Source organism: Ambystoma mexicanum, chromosome 13 (genome assembly GCF_040938575.1).
Source record: "Ambystoma mexicanum isolate Mex_15411 chromosome 13, UKY_AmexF1_1, whole genome shotgun sequence".
Classification (NCBI taxonomy): Eukaryota; Metazoa; Chordata; class Amphibia; order Caudata; family Ambystomatidae; genus Ambystoma; species Ambystoma mexicanum.
This window is the reverse complement of record NC_090938.1, coordinates 70,513,782-70,540,530: the sequence shown is the minus strand read 5'-3', so window position 1 is coordinate 70,540,530 and position 26,749 is coordinate 70,513,782. Positions and strand designations below refer to the sequence as shown.

The 26,749-nt window shown below is 46.8% G+C and overlaps 1 protein-coding gene across 1 annotated transcript in view; it reads left to right on the top strand.

Annotated features, from left to right (window-relative positions):
* LAMB3 (laminin subunit beta 3) overlaps positions 1-26,749 on the top strand; it is a 149,626-nt gene that overhangs the window by 55,400 nt on the left and 67,477 nt on the right. Inside the window, exons 4-11 of the mRNA XM_069633278.1 lie at positions 9,868-9,982; positions 11,144-11,217; positions 12,535-12,717; positions 12,956-13,019; positions 19,945-20,138; positions 20,910-21,030; positions 22,871-23,059; positions 25,559-25,714. Coding sequence (XP_069489379.1) covers positions 9,868-9,982; positions 11,144-11,217; positions 12,535-12,717; positions 12,956-13,019; positions 19,945-20,138; positions 20,910-21,030; positions 22,871-23,059; positions 25,559-25,714 — 1,096 coding nt within the window. The remainder of the gene's footprint in view (positions 1-9,867; positions 9,983-11,143; positions 11,218-12,534; positions 12,718-12,955; positions 13,020-19,944; positions 20,139-20,909; positions 21,031-22,870; positions 23,060-25,558; positions 25,715-26,749) is intronic.

The following is a 26,749-nucleotide window of genomic DNA, read 5'->3' as shown; positions in this document are numbered from 1 at the left end:
CTACAATCTAAGTATTTTGCGCACCTGAATGCAGCATGTGGCCGCCCAGCAGTAACCGGAAAGGGTTAATTATTTATCAGCCATTAAGTTTACAATGGGAAACTTGATGTTTATCAGTGTTCCACACTTCGGGAAAATTCCGTGTCTCTGATCAGATGTGGTTAGTAATCTATTCCATGCTCTGCTTTATAAACCATAGAAACAGGGTGAGCAACAATGTAGGCGCTATACAACAACTGGACATTTTATCGGCCTGGCTATGCGTTGATGACGTGCTTATGTGTTCCTATACACACACACGTACGCCACGTGTGCATGTAATGTGTAAGTAACAGTGCATTACGACAGCTGCCTGGGGTTTCTCTGCCCCAGGAATAGCCCCCCGCCCAGCACCCACAGACCATTAAAGACCTGGGCTGAACTTTGTACACACACAGCGCCTGTGCTGAACTTTGCACACAGTGACTCCTCACCCAGTAACCTTTCACCCAGTAAGCTGTTTGCCTCCACAGCCCTGCTTGGTGGGAAGGCCTTCCCCAGGCAAGGTTTCACGGCAGACCCCCCGCCCCCCTCCCTGCCCACGCCAAGGAAACAAAAGAGCATGTTGCGGGAACCTCAGGCTGTGTGCTACGAGTGACCTCAGCCTCAGCTGACGTTGCAGGCTTCAAACAAAATGGCGGGCAGCTGGCAAGAAATGACGGCCTGCGGAATTCCCCAACCCACCCCCAGTTCATAGCATTAAGATCAGCTGTAACATTATTGCTGTTAATTCCGGTCACAGAAGCCGGGGCCCACACCCAGGCCCTGCAGCTTACTAGAAAAACGGCTACGAAATTAGTCGTACTTTCCAATATGCGTGTCCTGTTTGCCAGCATTCTCCTGATTTTTCTTCCAGTCACGTTTGGCGATCTGGGCCATGTAGTGTCCACCTTTGTATCTGTTTCCCTCTCTGTATCTCTCTCACACACACGCTCTGTATCTGTCTGTTTATCTCTCTCTGCATGGTTTCTCAACAGGTCGGTCTGTGTCTGGAATAAGAGAAAGGATTGGTCATAAAAGTCGAAGTCAAGAGTACATAGTCGTTTACTAATTTCCCCTACATAATCAGGGCCTGCCCTAGGATTTGCGGGGCCCTGAGCAGCAACAGATGTGTAGGCCCCCCTAATTTGCATAAATAGTGACATCGGTGATTGCACCGAATTAGTCTTTAGTACGCAATGGTATCATGGGAAGTTAAATGATGTTGCCATGTGTAAGATAGTAGACAAATACACTGTGACGCCCAGTATAGGAATTGTCAGTATTTCCTATGTGGCACTATCAGGAGTAAGGCATTTTTTTGAAGTAGCAGACAGCTGAATACCTTAAACAGACTTCTAATTTTGCAGATAAGGCATATAGTGTGATAAAAAGGATTTGCCTGGTAGCACTCACTTTGGTTAAGTGCAGAAGCCGGGATTTCAGACCAGTCTGCAATTCAGACTTCAACACATCTCTAATTAATAGAAATAATGTTTGCAAAAGATCTTTTGAAACTTTGGTTCAAAAACACTATCTGTGGAAGACATTGAACAAATACAGTGATTGCGTTTTGCTAACTGAAACTAACTGCTGTTTTTGCAGAAGTTTCACAATTGTTTTTATTTGTAGTTTTATTGTGTGCATATTTTGACATATTTTTACTGCTAAAACATAATAGTAAATAACTACGTTTATCAACTGCTGCTCACTACAAAACGAGATGGTAGCCTGATTCTTGATTGGGGGGAGTGGGGAGGGAGGAGCAGACCAAAACTGTTCACTGGATGTAGAATAGTCTGGGATCCTATATCAGAAAGTTCCAAAGGCAACTGAGCAGGTTGGCAGACTGTTGCTGAGAGGTTATATGTTTAGACCATCCTGTAAATCATGGCTTCTTTCCTATTCCTGCGGCAACACGTGCTGTAAAATGTGGTGTTTTCACATGGGCAGGAGCATACATCATTACAGAAATATGTCAAGCACAAAGTGTACACTTGTGCTATTATTCCCACATCCTGACTGGGAGACTACAACTACCAGAATGCAATTCAGCAAAATGCAAAATATTTGCCTTTTTGGGCTTGAAAATGTATTATCAAGATGTATAACAACATGTAATGTGTGAAAAGGTTTCAGTGTTTTCTAAATGCATGGTTCATATATATATATATATATATATTGTAATTGACCTGGAGGAGAGCCTAGATTTAGGCATCTAACTGGTGCTTTTGTGTGTGCTTTAAGAATTAAAATGCCTCTTTGCATTTCTTAACACAGAATCATCACAAACATTTCCAAAAGAATGGTCTCTTCAATAGGCCATAACATGTAAATCGCCGCCACTTTAACTCACTGCTTGAACAAAGAAAGAATAAACGTCATTAAAGGGCCTGCAGGTCTGATGGGCCACTGGGAAAGAGTGTCTCCCTCTCTCTCTCTCTCTAGAGAGCCCCATGAGGTTGGGAGGCGGGCTTCCTACATGGAAGGTGCACAGCAGTTGAGTCAGATACTGGTGCCTTGCGGGGGGCCCCCCTGACAGCTTCTGACCTGGGCCACCGCATGGGACCAAGAAGAAGGAACTTTTTTACATTGACACCATGGAACTTTTGGCTCATTTATTTATTTAAATGTATAAAGCGCTCAAACAGGCCAAGGGCATCGAGGCTCTGTTACAAGAAGGCGACTTAGTTAAAGGCGTGAGCATATACGTTTTTGCAATCCACAATGCGCTTCACTTCATGCGCACATAGTCACGCATGACCAACAGGGGGCAGGCGCCCTCATCTGCCGAGTTCCGAATATTGTCCCACACACTTAACCATGCTGTTTCTGCTCTGTGAGACGTCCTAAATCCAGACTGGAAAAGGCCTAAACGTAGATTTTGTTCCCACAAACCTTTGCAGCTGTGAAGGCAGTACATTTTCAAGGTTCTTTGTTGGCATGTTACAGCATGAACGTGTGCTTCACTAGCCCAAAGTTCACTTTGATATAAGCTTACGGCGAGTAGGCCGCAACAGCGTGGTTCATCCGGGCGTCCCTTTCGGCGTAGGTTTATTTCGGTAGGCTGGAACGTTTTGTACACTCTGTGTACTTTTGCGTGCTGAGTCGGGCAGTTGGCAGGGAAAAGCCCCATGTCGTAGCCAATTGGTTACGCTGCGGAACGCATTACAGCACAGTACGTGCCCGATCGCCCGCTGTAGACAGCATGGCAGAACCTACAGAGAACACGCTCCGAAGACAGAGTTTTGCAATCAGACGCTGTGGGTTTTTCCGTCTGCAAGACTGCTGCATGAATTGGCTGTAGAGAAGCTTTGCCATGTGTACAATTGTTCAGTTATTTTTAATGCAGACGCTGACAGCTTGTTATGCCGGGAAACTTCCACTGGCCTGACACAATGTGCCCAGCACAGCGAGGGCCCTACCAAGAGCGGCAGGCCTTTAGCTGGTAGAACTACCTCTCTGAGGTGGCATTAACGCTATCAGCGCCCAGAGGCCTTTGTTCAAGGTGCTAATCATTTCTTCAATGATGGGGACCATTCGGCATATTGCACAAGCCCAATTTCCTATAAAAAAAAATGACCGAACTGATGCATGGAGAGGTTGGCAGTCGCTTTCAATTTCAGCCTCAAAGGGACATAGCCACTAAGCGGAGGAAGATGCGGGGGGGGGGGGGCGAGTGCAGGGTTGGGTGGAAGAGGGCACGTTTAGGTTTCTGTGGGAGGCGGGGTGGGGTGCCTACAGTTGGGGGTCGAGCAAGGCATGGCAGCTCATGGAAGTAGTGCAAGATTGAGGAATTGAGCGCACCCTGATCCCGGCACATATAGCACACACTCTGCGACTCCTGATTGGACAGGGCACCTTTCCCAGGTGCTAATATATTGCATTATAGGCCCTAGAAGCATACGCCCCAAGCTGCTGTAAAATCAGAGAGGTGAGAGGTGGGAGAGGGGGATGAGGTGCTGTAATCATAGGGGAAACCAGTTAAACCTAAAGGGCTTCATCATGAGATGTGGAGATGAAGGCTGAAGGCCTTCTAAAAGCAGGTGTGGGCAGACGGGGAGGGGCTCCTTGCAAAGTCTCGGGAGGATAGCTCAGGGGCAACGTGTTCGCCTTGGAAGCAAGAAGGCACGGAGCACCACAGGTTCGATCCCCGGGTTCGCGCTTAGAAACCTCAGGGTATTAAGCGCATTATAAATAACCTATCATACAGCGAGTAAAGCGCTCGCTTTGACATCCGTGCAGAGCCTGTTAACACAGGTTCGAATCCCGGCGGGGCCAAACTCAGCCTTTCATCCTTCCGAGGTCGATAAATGAGCACCACACACCGTGGGTAAAAATAAGCAGCCCTCAGATACCTGAGGGTTCATAGCACTATATAAATGCCTAATTATTATTATTATTATTATAATTATTATTATATCATAACCTATCATAAAGGAGTTGAAATCTGAGGGGTAGCAGTGCAACAGCCTCTATGGGTGTAGTGGGGGCAATGAAGGACTACGGAGAGTGGAGGTAGAACAAGCACAGGAAACTGATGACGTATGGTGGAAGGGAAGTGGGATTTGGGTGGGGGCAGACATGCATTAGCAGTGTCCAACGAGGAGGCACACGGGACAGCATTCACAATGGGCCTGAGAAGAAAGATGATAACAAAATAAGGAGTGTGACAGAGGGTCTCAAGCAATCCATGGGCATAGAGAATATATTGATGGCATGGTAAGCTTGGCATACAGGGCTTAAATGCCATGCAGACTCGCACCGGGCTGGGACTGCAAGGTGATGGAGGGGGGGGGTGGCATTAGGGTTTGGAAAAGTAGTTACTTTATTTATTTATTGTGCATTTGTAAGGTGCTTATACAACAATTGCATTGGAGCTCGTTACGAGTTTGGTGGTAGCCATGCCGCTTTTAATGGAATTGCTACCACCAAACTGGGTACCGGGTCCCGAAAATAGGGAAATACCAGGCCATGCCGACTTTGGCGGGCCCGGTAATTCCCATTCTCGGGAGCGGAAACCCGGTACATCCCCATTCCCATTGAGCTCCATATAGGGCTCAATGGGAATGGGGAGGATGCTAAGAACTGGCCCGTTAATGATGGGCCCTTTGTTAGCATCCTGGTCTGCTCGCGGGTGCCGGTAAGGACGTGTGGTCTGGACCAGACGTCCTTACCTCCACCTGCGAGCAGACCCGTAATGTGGCGGCCTGTAATGAACGGTGCCGGTCCCTTACCGGCACCATTCATTACGTGGCCACTCTCCTCGTAATGAGGTCCATTGTGTTTCATTTCGCCCACAGGGCAACAGGGAGGGGATATGGGAATGAAATGCAAATATAACAATGAAAGATGGAGTCGGACCTACTGGGTCTTGTGAGCATTCAGAGCGTGCAAGTGCAGAGAGGGAGAGAAGGGATGAGAGGGGGTGGGGTAAGCGGGTCGGGAAGGGGGTGAAATAAAGATTGCAGAATAAGGAGACAGGGAACGCATATGCTAGGAATAAAGCTAGGGGTAAGGCAAGCCATGGGTAGGTAATGTATCCACCACCCCCTGGAGCGCAGGACATTCAGTGCAGGTATTATAGGGGTAGTCTGGGACCCAGCGGACTAATGCATGCACCGTAGGACTCTATGGGTGATCCCGCGGTCACTGGTTCGAATCTAGGCAGGGCCACTCAAGCCGTGCATCCTTCTCAACGCTATAAAATGAGAAAAGTGGACCTGGGTAACAAGAACCACGTGTCATCGCTCCATGGAGCCATGGCGACGCAGAGGCGCTCTACCAATGCACCTTGTATTTTAATAGCCGCGCCGAGAGGGCGTGCATTTGAAACGTCAGCACATGCAGTGCCATGAAGGATGGCGTCAGTTGCTGTGGGGTGCTTCTGGAGCATCAGGCGCGTGGCTTTCAGCATTTTTCAGGTACAAAATATTCCCCCCAAAACATATGATCAAAACAGAAACATATCAATGTTAACATGTATGCATTTAGGGACTGCAGGAGATAAACCTTAATCACCTGCCTCCCCTGGATTAATCTTGTTTTATAAGCCAAGCGCGGGTTCATTATTGCTGGATAATGACTGCTCTAGAGTCGTATAAAGCTGTTATCACACAGCGGTAACAGCAAAGCAGGGTTTTGGAGGCGCAGCAGGGAATAGGAAATGTTAGTTTAATCACGAGTAAAATAAATAGATAATAAAGGCTAGTACATGAAATGGCGTGTTATTTATTTAAATGAGACTGTTCTCATTATGAGGTTAGCATGTTAATGTTTAGAGTGCATGATTTGAGGAGTTTGTGCGCGAGCATGCATTGGGGATAATGTAAGACTGGCTGGTCACACTATATGGCACTAAAGGCATTCTTCTAAGCTCCAGCCTTTTGTCTACAGGAATAAGACCTTTGCATTGTGGAAGCGCTTCTTCCCAGCAAAAAAAGGTATCATTCCAATTGGGAAAGGCTTTGACACGAGGAAGTACAATGTTCCCATTGGACACGCCCTTCTCCCAATGACAAGAGACCGCCTCAAGGTCATCGTTCCATTGTGAGGCCAATTTCTCATGTTCTGGTCTCTTCTGTTGTGTTGATATGTTGTGCCATGTTATTTTATTGCATGGTTTTTAACATGGCGTCTACAATTGACAGGTTCTTTGGGTTGTGTAAGGGAGGGGTAGTTAGACAGCGGGGGAGGGGTTTGTTGGTGTTTGAATGGTGTTGCGTGGCGGGTCAGAGTGTCTGTGCTCTGCCTGCATGTTAAGGTGTGTGCATCAAGACACGTATGGTGATATGTGGCTTGCGTGTGAGGGCTCAGATCGGTCCAGCTGCATCATGCTAGATGTCACGCGGAGACTCCTATACCAGCAGGCTGGCGCATGATCATGCAAAGGCGATTGGCTTGTTGGTTTGTGCATGAGGGAGATTGAGGAAATGGCAGTGGAGTCATTTTGGGGGCACTTGACATCTAAATGAAAGGGGCGCCTGCCAACGGAGTCGGACAAAACTGTATGCCCATAAAAGTTGGGGGGAAAACACGAAACACCGTTGTCCCTGCCTAACTAAAATGACACTCATGGGAGACCGTGAGGTCTTACCTGTCCATAATCATCAGCTCTCTATCGGGTAATTCTCCAGAACGACAAATGGAACCGTACTGTGCTACAGTGCGGGGAAGATAGCTCAGGGGCAATGCGCTCGTCTTAGAAGCACGACGGCCCTAAGCAACACAGGTTCAATCCCCCGGTCCGCGTTCACGCCACCATAATCATCAGGACAGGTCACCTACGCAATCAATATCGACACAGTCCCTGATGGTCACAAAAATGCCAAGACGTTCCCCAGCAAATGGGATCATTCCCCAATAAGAGGAAGGCAGGCACTCACATATATTGCTGTCTTATGTTAGGGGGGGTTTATAAGGTTCTGCCATTGACATGATTTTGTGGCATTCTGGACTATATGGAGTGATCGGCAACAAGCTGATCTGCGCCAGCAAATTCATGGCGTAGGTTTATACGGCTGTGAAGCGAGTAGTGTTGCTTTTTCTTTCCACGAGGGAACAGCACATGAGAAGTTGTCAGGTTCATGAGCATCAGTAAATCGTCTCGGGCCCCGGGGCCGGATGGACTCTGTAACCTGATCATTAAGACTGACATCTCCCCTTGGGCAAAGGTTCTTCACCATCACTTCAGTTGTATTACTGTCACCCAGGTTCCTCCTTGTTCTTGGTATGACAGCACTCTAGTCCCAGTTCATAAGGAGGGTGCTCCTGCTGACCCTCAAAATGATCGCCTATTGGCAATGATGGACGTCTCATCCAAGGTTTTTGCACGGATCTTATTGATCGACTTGACCAACTGGGTAGAAGCTGGAAACATCATTCCCTGGAGCCAAACTGGCTTCGGAAAGGGCTGCTCGACTTCTGTTAACATCTTGGCCCTCACCACCAGTATCGAGCAAGCCCGGCTGATTCGGAAGAGATCTATCTATGCAGCATGTGTAGATTACAGTGTTGCGTTTGATACAGTTAGGCACTGGGGGAAGCTGTGGGAAAAGCTGTACAGATGTGGGATCGCACCAGGTCTGTTAAAGATGATCATGCAGCTACACGCTACAGCTACACGCTGAAACCCGTGTTAAGGTCTGGTTGGAGTGTAATGGGGGAAAATCCGCTTGGATTCACACTGATGTAGGCCTGAAGCAAGGTCGCATCCTAGCCCCCATCCTCTTCAATCTATACCTTTCCGACAAGGGGAAAGCTTTGGCTGATCCAAAGTGCCTCCCGCCTAAGCTTGGTGATATGATGGTATTATGGATGGGATATGCCGACGACATTGTCATTTTGGACCTTACTCCAGGTGGTCTCCAAACCACACTGGATAATCTTAATTCCTTTTTTCTGCGAAACCTAAGATCACGATCTTTGAAATCCGTCGCAGACGTGCAGTTCGAGGCAGTTGGAATTTGGAGGGCATTCCAATTGAGGTTGTGTCCCAGTACGGATACCCTGGCATTGTCTCCGAAGTCAATCTAAGAGGTGTGTCCCATCTGAATGGCTTAAGGTGCGATCTGCCAGAACTTTGGGGGTCGTTTGCTCTTTTGCTACCATGGCTGGAGGCTATTCAGTGGCAACACTGCTTAAGTTGTATACTACGAAAATCGCTTTCATCTTTTGTTCTGTAGCTGAGGTTTGGGTCCTGGGATCACTGGGGGTCTTAACTAAGATTGAAATCAAACTGCTCCGGCGTCTCCTGAGACTGCCCCCTATGTCCCTGCTGAAATGATTGCCCCAGAGTTTGATCTCTTCCTGATTGGGGAGCAAATTATGCTAATCAGTCTGACACTTTACTGGAAGTTAGGACACGCTCAGAACAACACTCTCGTGGGGGATTTTCTTTGAAGCTCTTACCACCAAGGCCCCTTCATGAAGCACTCTACCATGGGAATGATGCAGTGTCTTGCCGATCAGAGGCTTGGGACTTCTCGGGAGCGATTCTGATCCTGGGTCTGAACCATTTCAAGCGTATGATGCGGGGTAGCCTGGTGACTTGTAACCGTGACCAAATGATTGTCACTTTGGCCTCAAAGTCCACGGCTGATCTACTTGACAGGCAGATGGCCCCTTCATTTACCCGTAAATTCCTTCGAAATCACATTGTGTGGGATTAGCTGTGTCTCAAATTCAATGCTGTTAACACGCTTGAGATTGTAGGCAGGTGGGCCAAAATTCCAAAGGGGGGATAAACTCTGTCGTTTCTGTGATGAAGATGGGGTGGTCTCGGCACGGCACCTCCTTTCCTACAGTAAGAAGGGCCCTCAGAGTGTCAGGGTTTGGAATCCCCTGTTGCTCCCGTTGTTCTATGGGATTCCTTTATGTCTGGTTCTCATGAGAGACTAATTGTTTTTCTTACCAAAATGTGTAGAGAAGTGTACGGTATAATTGTAATGTTCTTCACTCTTCTCTTCTCAACTGCTTTTATTCCATTGTGGCTCATCTAGCTGGCAGGCTATCCTGCACATGTGAAATGGCCCTGTTGTAATGTATTAAAAGTTATTTATTTAACTGTATGGTACAATAAAAATAAATAAAAAAAGAAAACTTGTCCTTCCCCAAGAAATACCTTCTTCCTGTTTATTAAACCACATTTTCCCTGAGAGGCAGCCTGGCTGTCGGGTCACCTTAGAGGAGGAACTTTTCCCAAATAAGGAAAGAACAGAAAACGCCATTTTAACCTGTAAAAAAAGATGTTTGAATGGCGGGTAATTATGATTCCTCTGCACCTATCTTGCAAGCTTGTAAAATGAAAGCAGGCGGTACTAAAGCCCTCCCCTCTCTATTTCTTCCTAGTGGAAAATGAAGTGCTGCAATTGTGATTCCAGACAGCCCTACACGGAGACCAGCCACGAGGTGGCCAATGTGATCTCCACCGTTGGACCCCTGCGTTGGTGGCAGTCACAGAACGGTAAGTGGACCAGCGATAGGTCAGCAAGGTTATCTGTAAGCCTGGGCGCTTTGCAGCGACTCATGAATATTCATTTATAGGACGTTTTTCTGTTGGCCAGACATCGCGAGGATGTAACCGGGATCGAGCAAACTCTTTGATTAAGGATTAAACAAGAGTTGTTCTTCAATATTTGCTCAGTCCTTAGTTCAAATCTAGAATGAATGAGTGTGTAGTTATAAAGCAGCGGATCTCTTGTTGCCGTCCTTGCAACTATCCTTGTGTCAGCTGCTTTGTTGAACTTATTGGGCACTGCCTTTCCATCAGTCTCTCCCCTTACACTGCTCATAACGCAACCATGAGTCCATCTATGTCACGTGGCAATGTTGTGCTCATGTTGTTTTCTGTTAACCTGCTTCCTCTAAACTTGATTTCACTAAGAGAGCTGGTAATGTTCGTGTGAAACTGAACAGCATTAATAATAGGCGTTTCTTTAGTAAAATTGAGAGTTGTAGGACATAGGTTCGAATATCACAAGGCCTACTAGGACCACGATGGTTGATTTTTTTTACTGCTTTTTGCAATTCTTTAATTTACTCCCCTGTTCCCTCCCAGCTTTTGTCTTGTGGTGCCTGGAAACGTGGTTGTATATGCGCCTAACAAATGCCCAATAATTAAATAATTAAATGCAATACACTACGCTGTACATCTGGTGTCGGGTGGCAGCTGTTCCAGAGCTACAACAAAGCAGAAGGCAGACAGTTTGTAGGACCTCACACCAGGGTAGGGCAGGATGCATTTGGTGTGGTTGAGGTTGATCGACGTAATTGAGACTTTAGCCTCCAAGGTTGAGTTTGGGTGAATGTGGATGTTGGGAGTTTGAGTGGATAAGCTCCGTATCTGTTATCTGATCTTGACTCTACTATTGCTGCCTTTTCCAACACGGTGCTCTGTTTTGCCCATTGAGTTTCCATAAGTGCCAAAGTAGGACTGCCATTAGTTTCCCTGTTCACCTTTCTACAGCAGGGCCACTCTTGAATGCTCCTTCTGGAAATTCTTGTAAAATGCAGATGTTCCATTGATCGTCTGATCATGACAGGGTACTGTGAGTCTGTATTGCTATGTCATGGATTCTGATTATCTAATCCCCTTTGTCTCTCTCGCTCTCTCTCTTTTTCTTAGACATCGACCATGTCTCTTTGCAGCTGGAGCTGGATGGGAAGTACCAGCTGAGTGAGGTCATGCTTGACTTCAGGGTGGGTACTGTGACCAAACAAAGCCTGCACTGTTCCCTTTATAATAGAAGCAGAACATGAACTTTACTCCTCATGAGAACTACACAAACAATATATCTGATAACCTCAGGATCTGGCTGGATAAATAGATTGTGTTAAGAACATGCAAAATTGCGTGCATAACAGCTGATGTTGTGTGATGTTCATCCGATTGGTAAAATGCATTGGGATAGAAAGTGATTGGGATAATTATTTACACATATTTTAAAAGTTATTAAATAGTTCCATAAACATTGGCAATGATATTGAGCGTACATATTATAGGTATTAATGCTTTTGTCATTGCATTTTTAGGTGCAATGTTGCAAAGATTATTTCAGAGTCTAAAACATGTTTGGTAAAGTCGATAGCACATGTAGATGATATATTAAAGTGTTTAAAAGTTTTAAAAATCATGAATTAAAATTAAAAAATATACATTTTTGTTTGAATGGTGATGAATGTTGTCTGGGGTCTAAATTGATAGGATTAATTAAAAAAAAAAACAACCCCAAAACGATTTAGAAGTTAAAACAAATGTTGCAATTTTATCCAGTCTGTTATAACATTTGTTAGTTTATAAGAAATTAATATTTATTAGGAGACATTCAAGAGTTAACATTGTTGTCACAAACGTTTTAAAAGTTATTTAGAAGACTGAAAAACTGGGAAAAATCGTTTTTTTCAAAATTGAAGAATGGTTTGAATATTAAAATATTACAAGAGCTATTTAGGATTTTTGAAAATTTGATGGGGTTGAGAAATCTTATTAAAGTTTAAATAGAAGGTTTTGCGAAGGCAATGGGACAGACTCATTATTTTGATATAACACAAACAGCTGGAGAGTGATGTGGAAGTAAGGGATTTGTAAACAGATTCAGGGTATACTTTAATCGTGTCCGTCGGTTGCGCCAACCCCGCGCCGGAGTTGGCATTTCCCTTCAGCAGTTGAACAATGTAATGTTGGCTGTTTAGGGTTCAGTTGGTCAGCCCTTGGCTTAGAGATCACAAAAACTATTAAAAGGACAATTGGTGGTGGTTTAAAAGAAGTGATACCAGATTTAAAAAAGTGATATATTGCCAATACTTGTGTTCCATTCTCCTGCAATGTGTTTTATGATGTTCTGTTAAGAGTCTGACACTGAGATTGACAGTCGTGTGCCAAAAGATGTCAATGTAATGATCAAATTCAATGCAAAATGGATCCAATATAGGCCCCGCCAGACCTTCTTAATTGATTATAGGTAATATGTATGATCAGTGGCATGACCAAACTCTCCATTCCCTCTCCGTTTACAGGGCCCGCTGCCTGACAGCATGTTCATTGAGCGTTCCAGTGATTTTGGAATGACGTGGCAAGTCTACCAGTATCTCGCACACAACTGCGCGCTCTCTTTCCCGCACGTGCGCCGCGGACATCTCCAGAACCTGGAAGACGTGCGCTGCCAGGAGTTTCAAGTTGATCCCACGCAGGGTGGCATGGTAAGGCTTTTCAAATGGGGCATCACACGTGACCCCTGAAGTGGGGTCGCATCCTCCATTTTTTTTTGCTCTTTCTGGTGTCCCTGGCCCTTTGTGTCTGTGTGGACTCAGCATCGTTTAAATGCTCAGAAATGCCTCCTTATTTGTGCAATTGCAAAAAATGGCAGTACAATTGGGTGTTTGATTGTGACCATCGATGACTATGGATCGTAATGTATGATGTAATCTTCAATCTTAGATTCGATTCAGCCCCGTGGAGTCAGTGTCCGGAATCAGCACTTTGGAAAGCCAACGAATTAGCGGTAAGGGCATGTAACCAAACGCGTTCTCAAAGTCAAACATTGTTTTTTCCTCCCTTGTACCCCTCCCTTGCCTCGTCGCGCACTTAAACACTTGTGTATGGGCGCGATATAAATAAAATATCATATATCATATATCATATCATGTGTGTGAGATATATATATATATACATATATTACAAGAGCACGTGTACATGGGTGCCCGATGGCATAGGGGCCCCATGCTAATACATGAGAATGTGAAACTACAAGGCCCAGCATGCAAAGCACATTGCGCTAAAAGGCAGGACTCACTAAATATGGCACTCACGTCATGGCGGGTGGTGACAGCTACTTATGTATTTGGGAGACAGTAAAAGAGTCCGCCATTTTGGGAGACCTTTGGCGCTCCTTGAGCAGTTTACACCAATTTTCATTTTACTTATCCGCCCAAAATATTTAGGGGATCCCGATGAAAATTCTCCACCCCGAAGCACTTTTGTGGTCATCGTGCTTTTGTACGGAAAGATTTTTTTTTAAACATATTTCTTAGTAAAACACTTCTTAAACTTGACGAAATCCATGAACCAGGCAAGGTGTGAGCTGGGTCTTCCTGTCATTTAGCTGTGTTTAAAAAAAGAAGACCTTCGCTAAACTGGCGCACAGGTTTTGGAAATATCGAACAGCAATGCTTTATCTCAATAAAGCGCCATTAGGCCTTTTTCTGGGCGCTGGGACCCCACTACTAGTTTTCTTGTCTTTTTTTGTCAGGAAAAGCGTTATTTACGCAATAATGCATGTTGTTGTGGGCTGTTAGGCACAGTGAGGGCCTAAAAGGAGATTGGTGAAATATTACTTTGCGGTGGTGTGCAGGGATATGTCACAGCATGCATGAAAAGTCAACAGCTTGCACAGAGTGCTGGTTTATGCTGCACAACTCCGCCAACGTTCCACCCTACTTGATTGGCTGCTCACCGTTCCAGCATGCTAATGTAATATTCTCGATATAAGCAACCACGAAACATTGGAAAATACTTTCCATTAGTCAGCGAGCAGTGGCAATGCCAACAGTTTGGGCTTTTGTGTAGGCATGGCAAAGGCTGCTGTAGTGTTAATAACTGATCATCGATGGTAGCATCTATAAAATGGTGCAAGTACCTGTCCATATAATAGCAGTGCCTGGCAAATGACTATCTAACATACAAGCCGAATCCGTTGGCTTTGCCAATGCTTGTTTTCAACAGGACTTTGATGAAGGACACACACAGTGCTAATAAATCGAGTGGCTGAAGGCAGACCTGATTAAGACATCTTTATTACACCTGTAGCGCCTTTTCAGCTCCAATGAAGTCATTAATATTCAGAAGACTGCTTTTAAAAAACATTGGCAGGTACTTTGAGTGCAATGTTTGATGGTAAGGTTTGATTAAAGCCCATAAGAAGGTGTTTTGGCTCAGGAGGGACAGGAACTGGTTTGGACTGGCCCTAGGGATTATCATGGAAATGGGTGAGCAAATAACCAAATAACACCTACAAGCTGCGTGTCCCTCCTGCTTTGCCATTTCTCCCCTTCTGTACTCTAATGCAATAGTTTCGGCTTATAAGTGTTGCTGGACTGCCCCATAGTAGCCCGAACTAAACATAGAAGCAGAACTAATTTCTCATGATAAACAACACATCAGACAGTCACAAGTCTACCATGTGCCTCTGAACCGGAGGCAAACTTCCAGTGATGTCTACTGGGTATGGCGCTTGTCTCTTGGCTGAAATGTCTTACTTACTGTGCACGATAATGAGCTACGGTGTTCAGGCGACCACAGAGTATGGATCCTTTTTGAACTGATAGGCAATCTCTGTCTATGGAACAATGGCGCTCTCTGCTGGTCAAGCGTTAGAGTACATTACCTCCACGTCCACTCTTCCTCGTCCCAGTACTTACTTCATGAGGCACCCGCCTCCGACACAGGACCTTCTTCTATTTCTTTAAATCCCTATAACTCCTCCCCCACATCCATGTCACTCAGTTTAAATTTTTCCTGCCTCCGGCAGGTTGGACTTTTTCTTCCCGGTGCGGGGCACCAGGGAGCACCGATTGCTGGCCCCCTGGGGGGGGGGCTGTGTGGCGGGGCCCTCGGCTCCCTCAGGTGCGGCACTGCTCCTGGGCCCCCTGCGGGGCTTGGGGTCACAGTTGAGCTGGATTGCCTCGCTCGGTTCTTTGCTGGGCTCCGGACCGCAGCGTGAGCATTGTGTCCCGGGTCCTGCACGGCCCGGGGGAAGGTAAGGAGAGGGGAGGACTGGGCTTGGTGTTTTTCCCCTCTCCTCCTGTTTTGGCCATCTTGATTCGACTTGGCAGTGTGGGCTAGCCTTCCCTTTTGTTGTGAGGCCTCTCTGCTTCTTGTCGTGGGTTGACAGTGGCAGAGAGTCTTTGGGAGTGCGGGGGCTCTGTTCTGTCGCGGGCATGTCACATACCACCCGCTCCTCAGACACACACAGCACAGGATGCACCGGATGTTGGCTGCATTATCTGGGGGAAGGTAAGGAGAGGGGAGGACTGTGCTTGATGTTTTCCCCTCTCTTGCTGGTATGGCCATTTTGACTCCTTCAACATGCCGTTTTCCTCGTGCTTTGTGTGCACATCTTTATTGGAAATGATGGCAAGCACTTGGCAGTATGGGCTAAGCCTTCCCTTTTGTTGTGAGGCCTCTCTGCTTCTTGTCGTGGGGTGACTATGACAGAGTATTTGAAAGTGCGGGGGCTCTGTTCTGTCGCAGGCATGCCACATAGCACCCGCTCCTCAGAGACACACGGCCCAGGATGCACCGGATGTCAGCTGCATTCTCTGGGGGAAGGTAAGGAGAGGGGAGGACTGTGCTTGATGTTTTCCCCTCTCTTGCTGGTATGGCCATCTTGACTCCTTTGAAAGGCCGTTACCTCGTGCTCTGTGTACACATCTTTATTGGAAATGATGGCAAGCACTTGGCAGTATGGGCTAGCCTTCCTTTTTTGTTGTGAGGACTCTCTGCTTCTTGTCGTGGGGTGACTGTGACAGAGTATTTGAAAGTGCGGGGCTCTGTTCTGTCACAGACATGTCACATACCACCAGCTCCTCAGACACACACAGCCCAGTATGCACCGGATGTTGGCTGCATTCCTTGCGTGCTGCCTGTGAATACGGCGCAGATTTTGGACACATCTGCAAGCGGCCGGAAGGGTACCGGCCTGGCATAGTCTACACTTCGGGTTCGAGTCTCAGCGGTGCTGACTCGGTCCTTCATCCTTCCTAGACCGATGCATTGGAACGATTTAGAGCATGGGGCTACCAGCTACTGGATACAGGGCTCAAACCACCTCTCAGTCATGTGGTGTGTTAGTGGTGTGTTTGGGTCTGTGCTAGCTATGGACGCAGACTCCTTGTCCTGTCCTCTTCCTCTAAACTGCGCAAGGGAAAGTCAAAGGAGTTGATTTGCTTTTCCCTTGTCCGGCATGGGATTATGGAAAATGATCATGGAAGTAACGGCCATGCAGGGGGTTCCCAGTGTCTCTTCTTTTAGGCCCTAGGTCCTCCGGTGCTGACGTGTTGCTTTCACGCCTCCTCTCAGACTTGTGGGAAGTGATAGGGCACATGGTGGCACATGTCTGTGCTTAGAGGGGTTCTCAGAGCCCCTGGTGCCGGTGGAGGGGGATGTCACTTCAGTGGGTTTTCCAGTATAGGCATACCTCAGGTAGGGGGTTGCCTTTGATGTCGGCTATCCGGGATGGATTGCTTTGCCCCGCTTTGTGACAGTACTCTGCCCTTTTGACGCCAGCCTGGTGGCTCCTCTGTCGGCTGAGGGGGCCATAGTCTGCTGGACTTCTGGCCTGTCCAGTATCTTCCTTTTGATAGGTCAAATCTTTTTGTGGGCTGACAAGCATGCTGTTATATTGTGGCGCAGGCCTGTTTCAACGTCCTGTGATTTCCCTCTGGTGCAAGTGCAGTGACTGGCGGTTTTCCCTGGCTCCTCGTCTCTATCTTCTCGGAGGTGTATGGGACCGGTGGGGTTCGGCTTCCTGGGTAATGGGCTCCTTCTGGAGGGGGTATCAGTTGCCGTTCCTGTCTCCTCCTGTCCAGGTTTGCATGGTTAGGACTTTGGTACCCAGCTCACGGTCCAAGTAGTTGGCCATGGGATCCGTTCTCTCCGAGCGGTTGTTGTGGGTTACCGTCTTGCCCGTTCCTCTCCCTGTTCAGGGTCAAGTTTTCTACTTGCGGGTGTTCCTGGTCCCTATGCCTTCTAGGATGTGTCACCTGCTTATGGGTCTCAAGACCCTGCACTGCTTGTCCGGACGTCTGGGGAGAGCGTACTCTGGATGTTGTGCAGGGGGGGCGCTTGCTGGCTGTTCTGGGCTGGGTTCTCAGAAGGCAGTATGTCTCGACTCACCTGTTGCTGAAGTTACGGGGCACGTGGCGTCTTGCATGTTTTCCAGTTCCTTGAGCCTGTCTTCGGTTACGTCTCCTGGTGTCTTATACTCTCTCCCACTGGCTCCCGACATCTCGGCTTTCGTAGTTTTGTTTTCAGTGTCCCCAGCGCTGCGAGTGTCCCTGCTATGGTGGCGGGGGGTTTCAGGTCTACAGGCTGAGGTGTGCATGGTCCTTCCTCCTGTGACCTCTCCTACTACCAACACCAGCAGAAAGGGTATACATTGGGGGTCCTCTCAGCTCAAGGGTTGTGAGATCTGGGGAGAGCCGGTGATCATCCAATTGGCAAGAGGTGTGCCATTGTGCAAGCTCTGGTGTACTTCGAGGAGTTGCTTGACGGTCGGCGGTTTTTGGTCCGATCGGACAATACGACGGCCTTGGCATATGTGAACTGCAAAAGGGGTTCCGGCTGTTCCTTGAATGCTCTGGCAGCGCTGATAGGCACCTGGGAGGAATCTCATCTGGTGTATCTGCTGGCCTCACGTATCAGAAGGGTGGACAATGTTCAAGCGGATCTTCTCAGACGCCGGTTTTCACTCCTCTGCAGAACTGGTCCTGTTGGCCCAGGTCTTTGCGGTGACCTGTGTCAGTTTAGGGTCCTTGGTTCTAGACCTGTTTGCATCCCCGGCCTCAGCAGAAGTTCCCCTCTTCTGCTCTCGGTTTCAGGTTGAGGGGATTGGGGGATGGACGCCCTCTCTGTACAGTGGCCTTGGGGTTTTCCTTTATGCCTTTCCGCCTATTCCCCTTCTGCCCCGGGTGGTTTGGTGCATCTGAGTGTCCAGGGTGACTGTGTTGTTGTTAGCTCTGTTCTGGTGCCGCTGGAGTTGGCTCCCCTCTCTGTTGGAGCTTCGTTCCTAGGAACCTTGGCTGATTCCGAGGTGGCCGTGTCCCCTTCAAGGGGATCTGCGGTTAGAATTCCACCGGATGCAATGGGCGGTGTGGCTATTGCTCAGTCTAGGTTGATATCTCAGGGGTTCTCAGATCCTGTAGTTGAGTCCAAATGGATGCTCTTAGACCCTCCACTCTGAAGGTGTTAGGCAGACATTGGGGCCATTTCCGAGACTGGTATGGGCAGTCTGAGATCCCTCCCCTGCGTTCTGGCCTCTGCTATCCTTCGGTTCCTCCAGGAGGGGTTTTGACAGGGGCCTGGCAGTTTTTCCAGGCTTCGCTCTCAGCGGGCCTCCATGAAATTCCTTTTGGGGGACTCTGACGGTCACTTGGATGGGGAGGTGTTGGTGGGGAAGTTGATCCAGGGTTTTTCTTCTTCCCTTCCTTGTGCTGATAAAGGGTTTTCCTTTTGGGATCTCCCTCTTGTATTACGGTTCCTTCACGGGCCTCCTTTTGAGCCCATTTCCGAGATTGATATCAAACATCTTACACTGAAATCTGCTTTTCTTATTGCCCTCACTTCTGCCCGTAGGCTTGGGGAGATTGGGGCTCTCTTATGTCACGCTCCTTTCCTGAGGGTGCTGCCAGACTCGGTGGTGCCGGGGTGTGGTCCGAAGTTTCTCCCTTCAGTTGTCTCTCGGGTTTCACACCTCTCAGGGTCTGGTTCTCCCTGACTTCTTTCATGATCCAAGAACGCCTGAGGAGGTGGCTCGGCTTAACATTGATGTCCGGCGGGACGCGTTGGAGTATTTGGCTTGGTTTGCCTTTTCCACCAATCTGATAGTCTTCTGATTGCTTGTGGTCTGGCTGGGGCTGGGCATAACGCATCTGTGGTTTCCATTTTCCGGTGGTTCCGGGTTGTGATCTCTAGGGCCTATGTGGCTTCTGGCCTGCCTGTGCCTGCGCACAATCAGGGGCGGTCTACCAGGGGTTTCGCGGCTTCCTGGCCCGATGTAAGGAGGGTTTTTCTCTGCAAGAGATTTGTATGGCTGCCGCCTTGGCTGGTCTAGGCATTTTCATCAACCGCTATGGGTTGAGTTTCTCCCACTCGGGGGTTGGTTCCTTCGTGGTTGGAGTTTTTTGGCTGTGGGGATGTGATTTAAGAGTTATTGTGGGTGTGTTTTGCTGCACTGTTTTTGGCTCTGTCTCATTGGGACCTTTTCCCCGTTGATGCTTTGGTATACCTCATGAAGTAAGTACTGGGACGAGGAAGAGTGGACGTGGAGGTAATGCTCTGATTACTTACCGGTAATCTTCATTACTCCTAGTCCTACTCTTCCTCGTCACAGTACTGACGACCCTCCTCACCCTCCCTGCGGGGAAGGTCCCATGCTCCGGCTTGGTAATATGAAACTGAGTGACATGGATGTGGGGGAGGAGTTATAGGGATTTAAAGAAATAGAAGAAGGTCCTGTGTCGGAGGCGGGTGCCTCATGAAGTAAGTACTGTGACGAGGAAGAGTAGGACTAGGAGTAATGAAGATTACCGGTAAGTAATCAGAGCATTACTGACATGCAGATTTTGCTGAGGCAACCACAAACAGGCAGACTTATCACCATTACGTTTCTTTGTGTTTATTTTCCCATCCTTTGTCTCTCCTTCCTGCAGATCTCGTGCAGTTCACAAACCTCAGAGTAAACTTGACGCAGCTGACGAGGTTCCCCGCGCGGAGATACCACAACCCCAGCGCATTCTACGCGGTGTCTGAGATGCAAGTGCATGGCAGCTGCCTCTGCTATGGCCATGCAGACCGCTGTGTGCCCGGAAGTGCACATTCAAGCGGGCAACACACCAACCTGCAAGTGAGTGCCACAATCGAAACGTGGGTCCTACCACAGTGTGGTTGGTGTTATTTTTGGGGGGTGGGGGAGGATTCATAAAAGACCAAACAGAAGCTACAGTATTACGCATTTTGTGTTGTACGCAACACAAGAGGTCAGCAGTGATATGCCAAGGGCCTGATTCATGCCATTTTATCGTGGTGCAAAGTGACTTTGCACTGCCAACAAACATCCTGAATCACAGAGTGGTGCAAAGTGTATTTTCGCAGTCAGTGCAAAGTGTATTTTTGCAGTGCAATGCCACTCTGCATTGCAAAAGCACTCTTTGCACCACGCAAAATGTGCCTAATTCTCGGTGCAAAGAGTACTTTTGCAGTGCAAAGCCACTTTGCACTTTAAAAATACACTTTGCACCGCTCTGTGAATCAGTGTGCAAAGTCACATTGTACTACTGCTCTGTGAATCAGGGTGATTGTTGGCAGTGAAAAGTCCCTTTGCACCAGTGCTAAACATTCCATGATTCATCGGCATACCTTTGGAGAACATGCATCTTTCACACGTTGGCACCCTAGGCAAAGCCTTAAAGGCTTAAGCAAAAAAGGACAATGGTGATATGTGGGTGCACGGCTGGACAGGGCATGCCACCGTTCAGCAATTCGGTAACACCTCACGAGTTATTTCTCGAAATCAGTGCTGCCTTTTGCGACACTGCGCCCACGCCCTTGGCTTTGCATCAGTCCAACGCAATATACAATCATAATGTGTGACCTGACGTCTTGCTTTTGTTTTTAGGTGAATGGAGTGTGTGCCTGCCAACATAATACTGCCGGTGTGAATTGTGAGCGCTGCGCCGATTTCTACAATGACCAGCCCTGGAGACCGGCCGATGCCCGCAGTACAAATGCATGCAGACGTACGTTAACCCTTTATACTCCACTTGATTTACCCCAAAATATAATAGAGCCTCCCTCCCTCCCTCCCTCCCTCCCTCCCTCCCTCCCTCCCTTCCTTCCTTCCCTCCCTCCCTCCCTCCCTCCCTCCCTCCCTCCCTCCCTTCCTTCCTTCCTTCCTTCCTCCCTCCCTCCCTCCCTCCCTCCCCCCCCCCCCCCCCCCTCCCTCCCTCCCTCCCTCCCTCCCTCCCTCCCTCCCTCCCTCCCTCCCTTCCTTCCTTCCTTCCTTCCTTCCTTCCTTCCTTCCTTCCTTCCTTCCTTCCTTCCTTCCTTCCTTCCTTCCTTCCTTCCTTCCTTCCTTCCTTCCTTCCTTCCTTCCTTCCTTCCTTCCTTCCTTCCTTTCTCTTCTTCATATTCCTTTCAACCCTCTTCTCTTCCTTATCAAATGTTTTCCATTTCTGAGTGCTCCCTCAATACAATGCTCATGCATTTATATAAACATATATGGCACGCCGTGTATGGGCATAACCGTTTCGGCACTGGCCGTTTTGGCGTGGCACCTTGGGCACAGTTACATATAGGCACACCCTGTAGGCCACTGCCAGGAGAGCGCAGTGACGTACTCGCTCAGTACATGGAGCTTTAATGTAACTGAACGCTAGGAGTCTTGGGAGGATAGATCAGTGGCAATGTGCTCACCTTGGAAGCAGGACGGCACGGTGTGACACAGGTTCGATCCCTGAGTCTGCGCTTAGAAACCTCTGGGAATTAAGCGCGTTATAAATAACCTATCATATCATATCATAACGCTAGGGTTTGCTTAAATGTACTGTTATCCAAAGCACTGCATTTTTTCGGCACTTCAGGAGGCAATATACCTGATACACATGAATATACCGGCGCATGGTTCCAGGCACCCTGCTGAAGTGCCTAATAAGGCGTGCCTTAAAGGATCTGCGCCCAAGGTGCCGTGCTGAAAAAGCGGGTCCCGAAAGCGCTGTGCTAGAATGTCTGGCTAAGAAACATATACATGTTTGATGATAGCCTCATGTTGTCCAGGGCAAATTAAGGACACTCTTCGATTCCAAAAAGTTAGGACACGGATGAATACTTCATAACAATGGAAAGGTATCAGGGTAAACGTCCAATAAAGAATTCATTTTGATCAAGATCACACAACGCTGTTTTCAAGGCTTCGTTAGTGTTGTTTCAGCAGAAAACGAACAAAGATGGAAACCTTTTGGGTATGTAAGAGTAAAGCTGGAGACCATGTATGTTGTGTTTGTACATTGTAGACATATTCCCTTGGTTTCTGTACATAACCACACACTTCCAGTGAACTTCCAGGCCCTGTACAACCCTCTGCAGGATTTGCCCCCTCAGAATCACCATCGACTCATTGGACAGGGTGATGGTCAGAGCACTAGCCCACTTGTTAACACATGACCAAGTTAAGCTTCATTGGTTTTAGGCAGAAATCTCAAAGTATATGGGCTGTGGTCATTTAATGTTGACTTTGGCAACCAAAGATATACATACATCTTTCAAAAATGTTTAAGATTTAAGGCAGTGTCCATTTGCTCCAGGCTCATCGCAGTGTACTAGTAATTTGATCTCATGCTTACTTTGCTGATGTTTATTAGTAAGCTCATGCCACCATCTAGTGGTCACATCTATGATATGATATGATATGATAGGTTATTTATAACCCAGAGGTTTCAAAGCGCGGACCGGGGGATCAAACCTGTGTTGCTGCGTGTCGTCTTGCTTCCAAGGCGAGCACGTTGCCGCTGAGCTATCCTCCCACCTATAATCACCATGTAGCACACCGTTTGACTGAGCACATTCATTCTCTATTTGCAGCATGCAATTGCAACAACCACTCCCAGAAGTGCCATTTTGATGCTGCTGTGTATCGAGCAAGTGGAGGGGTCAGTGGGGGAGTGTGTGATGAGTGCCGGGATGGCACAGCTGGCCAGAACTGCGAGAGGTGCAAATCCAACTATTACCGAAACCCACTGCGTGCCATCGGACATCGCGACGCCTGCGTCTGTAAGTGCTTTGGTTTTTTTTAATTACTGTTCATGTACTGTTGTCCTTGAGGTTGATAAGATACATTTCCCTAACCTTTGCAAAAGCCTCACTTATAGTTTTTGCGTTGTCCTTAATTCTGCCTGATTAAGCCTGTGTCTCAGCACTTACAAGGGAGCAGAGGTAACATCAGGGAGGTAAAGATATTTGCCAAGAATCACACAATGTTGCCAAATAGGGAAGCCACGATTTCCAAATAATAGTTCTGGATACATAGAGAACATTTGTTGTCACTAAATAAAATCTACCTTTTGAAGTAGACTTTAATAAGGAAACAGAGATGCCATATTCTTTTTTATTTTTTTTTATTTTATAGTAAAGGCTTATAAACTATAACATATATCCAAAGGGCATATTGTTGATTTACTACTGAACACTCATAATAGCAGAACATTTCCCCAAATTGATTTACGGAGTATTTGAAATAGTTATAAATCAGAATTAGTGGTGGAAGTAGTTGCAAAACAGCAATAGGTGCTGGTGAATTTTTTAAAAGTGTGGGGCATTAATATTTGTCTAGAATTGGCATGAGTGATCAAGCCTAAGGACAATGCCCAAACCAGCATATTACGATCCTGAACATTTTGGAAAGATGGGTGGAAATGGGGATTTCTGCAGTGCAATTTTCACAAAATATTGGCTGAAAAATCATATAATTTACAATCTTTTCTGTAGGATAACAGGTGAAAATGTCCAAAATATGTAAGGTCCACAACAGTATGTGGGAACATGTTACAACACATTTTCATGATGAATGTGTGTGCAATATATGCCAGCATTTCCACTGTAAAATACACTTTTGTGGTCCATATGCATACAAGATGTGCCTGAATTGCACATGCGAAAGACACATTTGTGATCCCTATTTATAGAATATATCCCATTCTTTCCACTTTAAAACACACATCATAATCTTGGCATCCAGAGTATATGCCAGCACTGCCACCTAAAAACGTATGTTTATTATGCCTGTGCCCACACTATATGCCAGTATTTTCACTGTAAGTGGACATTTCCTCACAAACACACACACACCCTTTCATTCACCCATGCACATGTACATCCTTAGTGAAAAATACTCTCTTTCACACACAGAGATTCACACAAACACACACACAGGGCATTCTAACACTTATCACAGCAGCCCTCCTATGAGGCAGCAGCATCCGAGGTCAGGCACATACCTGTATTCCCAACCCCCCTGCTCTGAAAATTGGCTGTAGGTGGGGTCAGCATTCTGATAGGCAGGGTGAGTTATGGATGAGGAGGCATTAATTATGTCCAGCAAGCAGGGTGGTTCAGAGACACACTGAGCACAATGAACGTTGTGTAGGTGCAGCTCTCTCTAGTTTTGACATATGTGAATTGCTGTGTGATTCAGCACCTCTGCAGCAAAGGTCTGCCAGGCTTTATCCTAGCAATTCTCCCTCAAATCTACATATTATTGGGATTTCTGATAATGAAAATGGCAGACACAGACACTTTGCTGAAAGTAATGGGTGCTTTGAGTGAGGAATTTGATGTAAACTATGATAGGCTAGTGTTGAGCAAATTTGGATGAAATTATTTTACAAAGAAATAATTGCTGTGGGATTGATAAATGAAGGTTTTAGCATTAATGTGCAAGACCAACACATTGGAAAGCACTAGAGAAATGTATCTCTGCCTTATTACACACCAACACATACAAGCCACTTGGACATGACTTTAAAGAAACAACTGAAATGCCGTCTCACCAGATTTCAAACAACACAAACTTTACACCTGTAACTCCATCTGTCAATCTTAGCTACCAGCCAACGTATGCCCACACGACAAGTGCGAGGCAACCTCTATGGACCCAAAGCTCTCAATGGGTCCCACACCTTACGGCAAGAAAGCTTGCACTCATGCAGAGCTCAGGGTACTTCCAATCTACAGCCTCAACGCAAAGCACTGCAATCGCACCTTTCCCTCTCCTCGCAACTAACCAACCCAACCCACTCTCTTCTAGGTCCATTTTGGTGCCCGGAGACCAGGCGCGGTGCAAATCCCAGTAACATAACTTAACATAATGAATGTAAAGAGAACATTATGTCCACAAATTAGTGATTCTTTTCATTAAGTAAACAAATGTTCGTGTAATGACACAAGAATTGAAAAATTGAAGGAGTTTAAACTTAGAAGAAATAGAATAAGGATTGAAGTGAATAAAAGGATTTTTGGGATGTCGTGGTAAATATTGAACCAGTGACATGAACAAAGGTTCTGCGACACTCACTGATTGGCGAGATTGCGACCCTCCCTGATTCTTTGGCGAGATTGCTACACTCACTGATTCTTTGGCGAAATCTTATGCGTTGCCTCCAATTCTACCAAATTTGGTTAGAACTGGTTTCCTGATTTGACCTTCCTGTTTTGAGTTTTTCCTGTGGTGTGTAGTCACCCATTCGACCTTTGACCTGCTTTCCTTTTATCCAGCATGTGACTGTGATCCTGAGGGTGGCGTCGGCGGCGGAGACTGTGAGCCCCCCAACGGGCGCTGCATTTGCAAAGAGAATACAGAGGGAGAACGTTGCGACCGCTGCAAAGTTGGGTTCTATCAAATTAGTGCTTCCAACCCACAGGGCTGCACCAGTGAGTACCCCAGGAGCTGGCATGTGTGATTTGGGGCATTGAATGCCAGGATATTTAGGTGTTTACGGGCTACAATTGAGTTCGAAGCTTGAGTATGGGGTGGGGGTATATATTTTACTTCATATGATAAAAAGATAAAACTTGACTTTGTCTATGTAAGTATGTTTCCTAGATCTGGCAAACACTTATTTTCTTAAATCAAAGGAATTTGGTGAACTTTTCAAGATGTTGTCATGTAAAAAAGAAGTGCTCAAAAATCAGTCCCTCTTACGTTGGATTTTTCGTAGATCACTCGCTTTTTTAATACATTTTTCTTGAAATATGTCTACTTCGATTTTTCGAGACTTTTATCGAACTCCCAGTACTATCATTGAACTGGTTTACGTTTTCAGAATTTCATGGGCCAACGTTGAGACTGTCCCATTTTTAATTCACAACAAATCATCTATAATTCAGGGATCAAGCACACGGGCACACGCGCATGCACGTGCGCTACTTGCATCTGCACACGTAGATTAGGATAATTAGGCCCTCTCAAGTGAAGTAAAGTAACAGATACGTCCTCTCTTTCCACCGTAGAACCCGACTAGTAAAATAGGTCCTTACCTCAATGTTTGGAATCCTTGTGTGACCCTCACACAGGTATAGCAATGCTGGCCTGTATGTGTAGGTTTGTGAGTGTGAGTGTGTTTTCGTTTGTACGTGTGAGTATGTGTGTCTATGCTGGCATGTGCAGGGATATTTATCTGTTTACTACATGTGTTTTTGCATATGCTTTACATGTTCCCTTAGGTATGTCTGAAAGTACCCAAGTGGGTGATATGTATCGGTGGGCATATTCTTAATTATCTGAAATGTGGTTGTGCGTGTCTTTGTGTTTGTGCATGTGTCTCCATATCTGTTGCAATGTCCACAGGGGGGTGGCACCAAGCCTGATTTGCACATGGTCTTTCCGCTTTTGTAACGGCTTGGCAGGCGGAGAACGATGGTCTGGAGGGTTGCCCAGAGTGAGGCCAGAGGTTAAGACTAATTCTA